Source organism: Dicentrarchus labrax, unplaced genomic scaffold, assembly GCF_905237075.1.
Source record: "Dicentrarchus labrax unplaced genomic scaffold, dlabrax2021, whole genome shotgun sequence".
Taxonomy (NCBI): Eukaryota; Metazoa; Chordata; class Actinopteri; family Moronidae; genus Dicentrarchus; species Dicentrarchus labrax.
Window position 1 is genome coordinate 22,814,860 of NW_026136713.1, and position 12,500 is coordinate 22,827,359.

Genomic DNA, 12,500 nt, shown 5'->3' on the forward strand with positions numbered 1-12,500 from the left:
GGTTTCTGTTAGAAATGTTCAGTTTGGTTCTTCAGTGTTTAGAAGCTGCCAGATGCTAACTGGCATATGTTGGGGAAATTAGCATAATTAGCATTGATAATGTTTCAACAGTAACTAAACTTTCTGAAAAATGGGATTTAGAATTTGTATTTTAGTGAAAACAATGAAATCGTATTCAGAGTTTAACAATCTGAAGCTTTTCAAACTGGAATAAAATGTCTGTAGATTTTACAGTGAAAGTTATAAAGTTATTTTCTGATGAAAGGTCCGCTGATGTAAAATGAAACTGAACCCGACTTCATCCACCTGCAGAACTTCCTAATGAATGTGATGCATTGTGGGTAATCAGCTTTGAGACTAACCTGTGTTTTCTTGTTTCTGTCTGCAGATTCTTCCTCAAGTTCTTCCTCAAGTGCAATCAGAACTGTTTGAAAAACGCAGGAAACCCACGAGACATGAGGAGGTTCCAGGTAAGAGACTCACCTGAGAGTCCTTCTGGTGACCCCCGCTGTGACTGACCCCCGCTGTGACTGACCCCCGCTGTGTTTCTCTGTGCAGGTCGTCGTCTCCACTACGGTCAACGTGGACGGTCACGTGCTGGCGGTGTCAGACAACATGTTCGTCCACAACAACTCCAAACATGGCCGTCGCGCCCGACGTCTGGACCCCTCTGAAGGTTAGACGTCGCTCAGAGACTCTCACAGACTAGAAATATAAAACCTACCACAACCTTTTCCACTGGGGCAGGCTGAGGGCCGGTTCGGGGCCGGGGCCTTGTGGCCAGCTGGCTGTGTATTTATTAGCTGTTTAACACATCGATGTTACACACGTAGCATTGAGCTATCTAGCTATCTGTTGATCAATTAACATTATACCAACATTACACATTGCTTTAGTTAGCTGACCGACAGCTAGCGTAACCTTGGTAACAGTAGCTAACACTGGAGTCGTATTCAGTGACGTAAGACGAGATAAGTTAATTTAACTAAAAAACTGTTTAAAGAAATATATAAATTTTTATTTGTGCAGTAAAACAAAATACCGTAAAAGTACTTAATCAGGAATGTTAAGGTACGAGGTGCGGAACTTAAAGTTACGAGTAAAAGCTGCTTCATTAAGAATCTTTTTGAACTTACAAAACTGCGTTTGTGTTTCGATGTCATCAGTTTCAATAAGTTGTTTTAAAATAGTTAAAACAAACATTTCCTGTATTATTTGTGTCCATCACCTGAATCTGAGCCGCAGTGACTTTTAGTCCAAAAACACTGAATCCTACATTTCCCATAATGCACCTGACATATAGTCTTTAACAAACAGAGGAACAATAACAGGAAACGAGATGAATCTAAAATCAGAGCTGCTCCGCTCTCTACTGGAGGGAAGTTGTCATATTTTGGGTGCGTTTGATTTATAATATTTGCTAAAACAAATGAAAAAACTGAATTTGACAAAAACAAAGTGAATCGGAGTGAAACGGGGACGGCAGGTCTGTATGAAACCAGCTGCTGGCAAGTCCCCGTCCTGCCCCGTGTTCCTGTTACTCTCCCGAGGACGGCGAACAAACGCTTCGTTCTTCCACCGCTCCACAGCGACCAAATAAAATGCATCATTCGCGTATAAACTTCACACGATGAAACTCGACTCGGAGAGCTGGAGCTCAGCGGCGACATTTCCTCTGAAGTTGTAAACTTTAATACCTCGTTGCCCTGTCCCCACTCTAATAAAACCCTCCCGCCTCAGCGCGCCGCTTCCAGGAGCGATGACATAAGTCTCTCGCTTTATTCGGCCTATGTGGAGTGCCAGATCGGCGGAGCTTAAACATACCAGTACCGGCTTTTTCAGACAGCATCAGTTAGGATGGAGGTCACAAGGAAGTGGACTTCTATAGATCAAAACCCAGCACTCAGTGTGGAAAGCCCCACCCGTCTGGCACCTACAGGAGAATAAAACAAACTATATTTACTAAAACTATTTAATACCAATCAAGCATAAACAGATCAATGTATCCACACTCTAACTTTCCAAACCACCGTCCTCTTCAGGGTTTTCCACTTAATTTGCTTTAAAGTTTGAGGCTTATTCAGAAGTTTGTTTTGTGCTACTCTGAACACCAGACGGGTGGAGTTTATGATATAAAGGCATTAGAAAGTCTCAGCTGAGATGTCAGCTACTGAAAAGTGAAACTGACTCTCAAATGTGTCTGAAACACTCATCACTTATTGTGCCGTCCTTTCTGATAAACTCCACCCGTCTGGCACCTTCAGAAAGTTAAAACAAACCATAAAAGTACTTTTTAAATCTGACATCAAGAAGCCAACAAACCCTCTAACGGCAGTTTCCCTCGACTCAGTTAAAAGTTTGAAGCATTTCCAGGAGAGATGGTGTAACTGCTACGCTTGTTTTAACCTACTTGTAATGCCAGATGGGTGGAGCTTACCACAGCAGGACGTTTGAAACCATCAGGTTTAACTGAAAGTGACATAAAAGTGACTTTCACTTTAATATTCTTTCGTCTAAACTTCACGGCAATTCTCATTTATCTTGTGAGGTAAACTCCACCCACCTGGGACATACAGTAAAATAAAACAAGCCCTGAATCATTTTGAGTCTCCTCCCACTCTCACATCTCAAACCTCTGCAGTCCCCCACAACTTGTTTTAAAGTTTTGAGGTTTTTCCAGAAGAGACGGTGCAACTTATGTGCTTGTCATAACCTCCTGGGAACACCAGACGGGCGGGTCTTACAATACCAGAGCATCAGAGTATCAGGTTAAACTTTTAGCTGCAGCAAAGTAAGAAAAAACTCACTATCGTACATTTCTCTCTGTCTTGATGCTCTTTTAGTCTTATGAGGCAAACGATAGATACGAAACATAGTGAAACAAAACATACAAACGACCACCGCTGCAGTTTCCCTCCACTTGTTTTAAAGTTTGAGGCTTTTTCAGGAGAGATGGTGTAACTCTCTTGTTTTAACCTGCTGGGTACCCCAGATGGGTGGGATCACCGTATCCGGGCATTCAGTGAAATCTTAGTGTTGGAAAAGTAGAATAAACCGACCGCAACCTTCCCACCCCTCTGGGACGTCGAAGAGAGTAAAACGAACCCTTAAAACAATTTCAGACTCTCTGTCCCTCTTTCACATCCCAAACCACCAGCTTCCCAAAACTTTTAAGTCTGAGGTTCTTTCAGTAGAGATGGTGCAACGTGTGCACTTGTTTTAATCTCCTGGGTACACCAGACGGGTGGGTCTTACAATATCAGAGCACCAGAAAGTATCCGGTAAAAATTTCAGTCACAGAAAAGTAAGATTAACCTGACATTCGTCTGTCTTCTCAGCATTTACTCTTATGAGGTAAACCCCACCCTTCTGGGACGTACAAGAGAATGAAACAAACCCTTTAACCATTTGCCCCCACTCCTGTGTCCTCCCCGTCTCACCTCCCAAACGACTACCTCCGCAGTTTCCCTCCACTTGTTTTAAAGTTTTGAGGCTTTTCCAGGAGCGGATGATGTAACTGTCTCGTTTGGTTTAACCTACTTGCAGCACCAGGCGGGTGGTGTTTATCACACCGGGGGCGTTTCAGACAGGATAAGGTTGTTGATCAAAGAAACAGCCGAGTAAGCTGACCTCCTGTGATTGCTAAAACTTTTTGCACTCTTACTCCGCTGTTTGTGCGGCAAACCCCACCTGTCTGGTGCGTCCAAAGGGATAAAACAAACGACACCGATATGTCATTCAAGCTGAGATGTTCTTATTTCTCACCTGCGATGGTTCCCAGAGACTCTGAGGAAACTTAATCAGCACTTAAACATTCAGTTTCCGCTCCGAGGGCGCGGGGCGTACTGTACGGAGTCCTGCAGGGGCCAAAAGGGGCCCGTTGTTTACCAGACGGCCCTGTATCTCAGCCCACAGAGGGAAGCTCGGGGCCTTTCATCTCCTCCAGACTGGGATGTTTTCAGAGCCGATAAAAAGCCCCAACATCTGCTCCCGCCTTTGTCCCCAACCCTCAACCCCCCTCCGTCTCCTCGATAAAACTTTCCGCCGCCTGCTCCTCGCCTTTGTGCTCTATTCATTTCATTGGAAAGTCCCCAACCAACGCCGCCGCCGCCCCTCAGACCCATCGCGCTGTTTGTTTACTGCTGTGACAAAAGAGGGAAATTAATAAGGAGATGACAATCGAGTCCTCGGAGCGGGAACATCCTCGACCCTCCGCTGCTGCTGCTGCTGTCGGGTCGACGGCTTTTCTTTCATCTGGAAACTCTGAGTGACTTTGGAAAGTTGCTGCTGTAACCAGCGGGGTTCCCGACCCGAACTCCTCTCACTACAACTCCCGAATGAACGATGTGTTTAAACTTTGTTGATTAAGACTTTTTAAAAACGTTCTGTCGTCTTCTGGATCGACTTTTAATCAGGACCCAAAAAGTCCGAACCAAATTTGAAGCGCTTAATATAAATGACACAGTTTACATAATAAAGTGCAAATTATTATCAAAACTAATAAATTATTAGTTTACTCTTTAATCACAGCTGCATTCATTATTAATAAAATATTAAATATGATTTGAAATATATATTTTCTACGGCTGCAGTTTTGGGCCCGAACCCCGCGGGTCGTGTCGGGTCCATTCGGTTTCGGGCAGAGAATCACAATGTTGATGTAATGTGAAATTACTTTTAATGTTCGAAAGTATCTTTTACTTCCTGAATGTTTTTATGTTTTTATTATTATCTAATCTTGACAATAAACTGATGCAGATAAAATAAATTAATTTAAAAATGCACCACTGTGGCTCCGATGCTCTTTGTCAAGTTCAAATATCGTCTCCTTGATTACTAATAATTAATATCTACGTCAGTCCTGAAGAGAAACTTATCTGTTCCTGCTTTGTACTTTTGGACCCACTGAAGTCATAAATACAAATAATAAAAATACCATTAAGAGCGTATATCTAAAGCACGCTCTCCTGATTTTCCTTTCCATTGGCTTGCAGTGCCGGTAACTTCCAGTGAGAGAACATTACTCCACTAATAGTGTTGAAATTTGTAACAGGAATGTTTAATAGAGTCTCTGAACAAACACTTTATGGATCAGATCACGTAGTAAACAAAAGCAAACTCAGAGCTCTGACTGGAACATCAAATCATCCTCCCAATAAAACGGCTCTCGGTACGGGAAAAGGTTGTAAACCTGCGGAGCCTCGTCTTGTTTCCTCGCTGCTCCTGAGTCCGTCCGCCTGTCTGACTCGTCCGGGCGGCAGTCTAGTCAACACGGAGACGCTGTTTATGTGGAGCCCCTTATTGATCTCTGTGATGGTGGAAAAACCAATCATTTTGCATTTATTAGTGGCGGACTAACAGGCTGCTGGTAGATCAGTCCTGTGTGACTGGAAGCTGTTCAATAATTAGCTGCAGTTGTGTTAAAGATTTGTCAGTTCTGAAACTCTAAAGTCGTGTTTAGGGCGGGCGGAGGTCAGAAGTCAGAGGTCAGAAGTAAAGCAGCCAGTGTTTTGTCTCCCTCTTTCCTAAAACAAATAAACAAAACAAATATTCATAAAAGATAAAGTTATCTTTCTTCTAAATAATCTTTTATCTTCTCTTCATCTTCACACTCCTCCAGGTGACAAAGTGCTAATTACAAGCTTTGCTACTAAAACTGCATTTTTTTTATTTTCTGCAGCGTGAAACAGGAAGTAGATTGATTAAAGGTGTCGACCTGAATCCTGAGGGAAGATTTAATTCAACGAACCAGAACCAAACTGTTCTGAAACGTTAGCTACTCTAAAGTAAACTGTTTAACTGTAAATATAAATAATTGGCTACCTTGAACCAGTTGTCTTAGCTCTCTCTAGCTAACCTGAAACTGTTTAAACTGTTAGCTGAACTGAACCATTAGCCCTAACCCTAAACCCTAAACCTTAAATCAAAGTGTTTTAACTTCTAAACTGATAATCTCTAAAAATCTGCTTGTGCTGCTGAACTGAATCATTTGCTAACAATAAATGAATTGAACTCTTAGCTAATCTCAACGAATCTGTTTCAGTTAATGAACTGAAATCTTAATTTACCAACAGACTGTTTTTGCTGCTAAACTCAAACTGAACTGAATTAATAGCCAACCTAAATAACTAAAAGTTGAACTTGAATCAAACATTTTATTGAGTTGTTTGCTAATCGTTTGGATTTATGTGGATTGATGAATGATGTAACGTCTGTTGTCTTTTAATGGTGGAAATATCTGATTAAAACAGTTTGTGTTCCTGTGAGATTATTTTCAGTCATTTTGTTGGGTGGCTGTTTCTAACTGTATCGCTCATGTTGCTGTTGTGTCGCTGTGTTTCCGAAGCAGCCACGCCCTGCATCAAAGCCATCAGCCCGAGCGAGGGCTGGACGACCGGCGGCGCCACCGTCATCCTCATCGGGGACAACTTCTTTGACGGCCTGCAGGTCGTCTTCGGCACCATGCTGGTGTGGAGCGAGGTGAGAGGACGTGAACCTTACTGCTGTGATCTTAAACCCTGGAATAGTTTGGAAGAGTTGAATTCATTTGAAATGTTAGAGAGAAATCTGTGTTGCAATGTTTGCCTTTAATTTATCAGATGAAACAGAAACAGCAATTTCCAGGAAAACAATTTCTGGCACAGCGTCTGTGCAGCTGCACGTACTGAGGCCTTCATCATGTTCTCCATCTTCTTCATCTGCACACACTCATCGACACACACATCCGTAGAAACACCTGCATCTGTATCTGCAGCTCCGCCAGGTCTGCATGGCCCCAAAAATATGTAGATTTAGTGCGCATGGAGGTGCGGGAGGAGCCGCGCATACGGTGCGCTATGAAATATTGAAGCAGGTCCAGAAGAGCAGAACACCTGGTGGGGAAGGAGGGAAGGAGGCGTGAGGCAGACAGATATATACCTCCACACGCTGTTCGCTTCACATCACACGCCGCTGACGGAGCTCCTCGCTTTGATCAGCGTCGTCTGGCGGCAAGCAGACGGACTCCAAAGCCCAGCATCCCTCTGAACACAGACTGCACACTGACCCAGATTGGAAGAAGACGGTTGGACTGTTTTCCACAGAAAGTTTGTTAACGGAGAGAAAAATCTGCAGGTTTTCAATTCGCTGGAAATAAAAATGTTCCAGGACGAGACGCCATAAATCTGCAGAGGAAGTGAAGGAGGTTGAAATAAATATTAAAAGGAGTTGAGGTTTTTTATTGAAGAGCTGAAAGCAACTGATGTGTGGAGGTGTAAGAAAACTTTCAAAAAAACTACAGCAATCAGTTGTTTTTAGATTATATATTATTATTATTGATCGCAGTGTACAGTGACAGAGCTTCAGTCTCTGATCAACAGCCTCGTCCTGCATCAGAAAGCAAACAGCTGATAATCAATAAACAGTGAATCTGTCAGAAAGAAGAATATTAAGTCTGATTGTTAAAATGATAAAAATACAGAGTACAGACAGAATTCTTTATTTTTTCTGGGTTTTTATTGTCTTTAATTGATAATGACAGCTTAAGATAAACTGGGAACTGAAACAGTGCTGGACATCAGCCGGCCTCCGTTGGTCCGCTCTGGTTCTGTGGCTCATTCGGGCCCCGCTCTGGTTCTGTGGCTCATTCGGGCTCATTCGGGCCCCGCTCTGGTTCTGTGGCTCATTCGGGCCCCGCTCTGGTTCTGCTCCTACGTTAGCAGTGTTGTAACTCCCCGTGTCCTTCCAGCTCCCACTCCGGGTACAGACAGCAAATAGGACCGCTAACTAGCTAACAGCAGCTAGTACAGTTAGCATATGCAGCGAATAGTTTTCTAATAAATACAGTATCAATGACTTCCAGTTCCCCCTCTGAGTACGAGTCCTGTACTCTCTGTTCTCCCCCTCTGACTCTGTTTGTTTTATCCTCCAGCTGATTACCCCTCACGCCATCCGGGTCCAGACGCCCCCTCGGCACATCCCCGGGGTCGTGGAGGTCACGCTGTCCTACAAATCCAAACAGTTCTGCAAAGGAGCGCCAGGACGCTTCGTCTACACCGGTAAGACCGCCCGAACCCTGACCGCCTCCGGTCTCAGACCGCAGATCCACTGGGAGGTTCATCACGGTCATACTGAGAGTTTGAGACAGAAACTTTAATGTTTTAGATGTTTTTGTCACAAACTGTTTGCTGGTAATTAAACATGAAGAATGTGTGCTACGTTGATCAGCTCGGTCACATTTACCTGTGTTACATTTATTGAGCTGAATATCACTGATCACTAAACTAAACCATCAATATCTGATTTGATTCTGTGCTTTGGTCCTGATGCTGTCGTTAAAGTTAAAGAGTCTGAGACCTGATTGATCACTACTCAAACTGTTCCACCTATTTAAGGACAAACATTTAAGTTTTTCCACCTTTTCCTTCCTAAAGAGAAAACTCTGATATATTATTTAGTGAATGTGTAACGGTTTATTGATCGCCACTTAAAGCCAAACCTGCCAACATTGAGAAATAGAGATGGTTTCCTTTTTTCAGTTTAGCACCACAAACTAAACTGCAATGGACGCAGAAATAAATGAATGTGTAACGTCGGACGAATTTACAACAAGGCTCAAATAATGAAGAATTTGTCGTTGGCAGTGTTTCACAAAGTTTATAAAGTTTCTCTTCGCTCAGTAACTCAAAATTACATGATTTTTAAAGGGAGTCTGGTGATATTCCTGCAGTTGTTCCTATTGTGTTGGCGGGTACAAGAGCACAAACGCACTGTGACCCCCCCGGAGGAAACCAGGGTTGAAAAACGTCTCCCGGGGTCTCTCCGGCTCTTAAACGCTGACTTTTTCCCTTCAGCAACATTTCAGTGTTTCTCAGTGGCATCAGAGGGAAATATCCTCCACGTCCTGTCCTTCATTTGAGACACATTTACCCAGAATGCAACTCTTTAGCATCAGTGTAAACTTTAAGATCCACTAGAATTTAAAGTTTATATGTTTGGACAGAAGCTCTGTGGGCTTAAAGGGAAGATTTAAGGATTTTTGACCGGAGTCCCGGTTGAACCGACGAGGATCAGGTTGGTTTTCTACACGCTGACAGTGAAGTAAACATCTTCCCCGGCGTGTCCTTCCTCCTCTTTCTCCTCCTCCTCCTCTTTATTCTCTTCCTCTTTCTCCTCCTCCTCCTCTCTCCAGCCCGTCCTTCAGACTCATTGTCTGCAGTCCGAAGACGTCCTTATCTGTCTCTCAGATCGGTGCTTTTACTGTCCCGATTATTCCGTCAGAATATCCAGATGTCATTCAAAGTAGCAGAAAGGTCAGATGGAAGCTGTTTAGCGCGATAAGTAAATGTCATTGCGTCGGGCCGTGAAAGCGTGTTCAGGCTTTCTGTTTAACACCAGTTTATCGCCGCTTCCTTCCGTCTTTGTCGGAGGCGCCGCCTCCTCCGATGGCAGTGCGACACCGAGGAGGGAACGAGACGCTCACAATGGACGGTCCGGCCGCCGCCTCCTTTTGCAATGCTAATCTGTGATTCCATTTAGAGATAGCGGCGACTGCGAGCGTTGCTTTCATGTTGTGAATAGAGCCTGTTGTTATCTCATTTGAGTGTCAGAAACACGCTGGAAGGACCGACCCGACACGTTTCAGTCCAAATCACTCAGGGTCGATATCGAGGATGATGATGTTTTATTTAACGAGTGGCTTCTGTCACCAGATGGTCAAAGAAATACAAAATAAAAGCATCAGTAAAAAGACGTTTACAGGAAGAAAAATGTTTCATTTCTGTCTGAACAGATGATTTTCTGAAACAAATAAGAAAGACGGGACGAAGAAAAGACAAAAAAGAGAAATACAGTTTGACCCCTGAATGCATTTGTCCTTCCAGGCTTCCATTACTGTCCACCTCAGCGAACGTCACAATTTCACCTAAATGCATCTTCTTCATACGAATGTTTTCACCAAATTGAATTTACTCCGTTTCCTTCCACTAAAGCCAATTATTCATTTATTTATACAATTTACAATTAATCGATTATCGAAGTGGTTGCCAATTAATTTCAGGGCTTATATTTTTATAATGATATTAAGTCAACTTAAAGAAAATTAGTTAATGGAACAAACTGGAATTAAATCACCAATAATTAAAATACTGCACACATTTAAATGTAGTTATTACTTCAACTGTTCATGTTTGAGTTTAAGTCATGGGAATGAGTGAGGATAGGTTATGTTAGTTTACTTCTTTTAATAAGATGTGTTGTTAGGATTTACAGTGTACAATATATTACAGTTATATAAAATATGTTAATCCTGGAGGAACCGACTAATATCTGCTTTTATATAGTCAATATGTTCAATAACATCCAGTTTAAAATCAGTGACACGTGGAACCTAACTGTGGAACCGCTGCGTTAAACAAACTTTCCTTGTTCAAATAAAACAATTTATGTATTAAAATATAAAATATTAACTGTAGCCAACAAAAATATCATTACAGCAGGAAGTTAATCCTGTTTATAGAAACTGAGCTGAATTCTGGTGAGTTTTTGTCACAATTTGCTTCCATATAAATGATCCCAACAATGTAGATGTGTCCATAAAGAATAAAAAGGAGCATTAACGCATGTTTTATAAAATGATGTAAAATATTCGGGATGTACCGACTGTGGATCCAGGATTCCTGGTTCAGCATCAGCCGACAGATTCCACAAACCCGACGAAGGAAACGTGAACATCTGACTTCAGTTTGATTGATAGGAAACAACAAAAGTGTGTGTCCCTGAAGGCATCGCGAGGCTGAACCCCGACAGGTGGCTGCATCGTAATGTCCCGCAGTTTCTTGTCATTCTCCCAAGTCTTCTTCCCGCTCCCACTGCCAGGGAGGCGGCCATATTGTGCGCACACATCGCCAGTTCATCTGATTTACACATCCATATTTTAAAAACGAGGATGCGTCCGTTTCCAGAGCGCGCTCGCCGTGCCAGCAGTGTGTTGTTGTTCATGAATGTGAAATGAGCCCAGCTTTTAAACAGTGAACAGGCGAGCTGTGGATAATTGAAGAGGAGAGAGCTGATGTCATTGAACGTCTCAGTGTTTCTGACTCCATGGAACAAACATGGCTGCCAGTCTGTCTGAGAGAGAAGCTTCTTTATTTCTTTCTGTGTCGGATTCGATTTTAACAACAGAATGGAGAGAATGTTAAAGTGAGTTTCTCTCTGAATGAACTTCTGTCTGTCGGTATCATCAGTGTCTGTGGTTCTTCAGTACTTTCACTGTGACTGTGGGAGGAACCTGCAGGAGGTGGTAGCAGAATCTGACTCCTCTATCTCCTCTCAGCTCCCTCAGTGGAGGTGCAGTTGGAGGTGAAGTGACAGGGAGTCATATCCGAGTGTTTTCCCAGAATTCACTGCTCTCTTCCTCTCAGTAGCTTAAAGCAGCTTCAGGATTTGATCCTCCGGCTTCGCTCTGAAAGACGAGAGGGCGTCAGCAGAATGACAAGAGAGGAGGAGGGAGGAAGGAAGAGGAGGGAGGAGAGAGGAGGAGGAGAGAGGAGGAGGAAGGAAGAGGAGGGAGGAGAGAGGAGGAGGGAGGAGGAGAGAGGAGGAGGAAGGAGAGAGGAGGGAGGAGGGAGGAGGAGAGAGGAGGAGGGAGGAGAGAGGAGAGAGGAGGAGGAAGGAAGAGGAGGGAGGAGAGAGGAGGAGGGAGGAGGAGGAGGAAGGAAGAGGAGGGAGGAGAGAGGAGGAGGAGAGAGGAGGAGGGAAGGAAGAGGAGAGAGGAGGAGGGAGGAGGAGGAGGAGGGAGGAGGGAGGAGAGGAGGGAGGAGGAGGGAGGAAGAGGAGGGAGGAGGAGGAGAGAGGAGGAGGAGGGAGGAAGAGGAGGGAGGAGGAGGAGGGAGGAAGAGGAGGGAGGAGGAGGAGAGAGGAGGAGGGAGGAAGAGGAGGGAGGTTGCTGGGATGTTACCTCCATATACAGACATAGAACATTTGCTCCTGTAGTGTCTGTCTGTCTGTCTGTCTGTCTGACTGTCTGTCTGTGAACATCCCAGAATGATCAGCAGTCTCTGTAATGAGTGAGATCAATATATTTTATCAGTTATCAATCAGTTCGATCGGTTATGATCTGTGAGCTCGACTGAAGAAGGATTCATACAGAGTTCAGTCTGTATGCTGAACCAACTTCCTGTTGTTTTACAGTGTTTGTAGTTGTTGTTTATCGACCCAGAGTGTTTGTTTGTTACCACGGCAACAGTTGGGGTTAGAAATAAACAATAATTGATGATAAATTAAGAGACAATCTGAGGGATCCAATAATCAAAGACCTGACTCCTGCTGGTTGTTGTAGTTTGTAGTTTTTTGTGATTTTATTTCAATCTTTTGTTTTTGGAGTTTATTTTAGTTTTGCAGTTTTTTTGGTTTCCTAATTTTTGCTGTTTTTGTAGATTTTTTTGCGAGCCGGGCGGCGCTGCTGGGTCCACACCGCCCAGTGGCCTCAGAGCTTGTAATGCACGGATCAATGCGGCCTGCGG

The 12,500-nt window shown here is 43.6% G+C and overlaps 1 protein-coding gene across 5 annotated transcripts in view; it reads left to right on the forward strand.

The window, feature by feature from the left end:
* The window catches only part of LOC127374530 (transcription factor COE3), a 149,503-nt gene that overhangs the window by 90,294 nt on the left and 46,709 nt on the right, over nucleotides 1-12,500 (forward strand). For 3 of the 5 annotated variants that reach the window (XM_051419970.1, XM_051419972.1, XM_051419973.1), the window contains exons 7-10: nucleotides 389-470; nucleotides 559-676; nucleotides 6,347-6,480; nucleotides 7,910-8,036. In XM_051419970.1, the coding sequence (XP_051275930.1) occupies nucleotides 389-470; nucleotides 559-676; nucleotides 6,347-6,480; nucleotides 7,910-8,036 (461 nt within the window). The remainder of the gene's footprint in view (nucleotides 1-388; nucleotides 471-558; nucleotides 677-6,346; nucleotides 6,481-7,909; nucleotides 8,037-12,500) is intronic. The other 2 variants (XM_051419971.1, XM_051419974.1) reach the window with 1 other exon arrangement.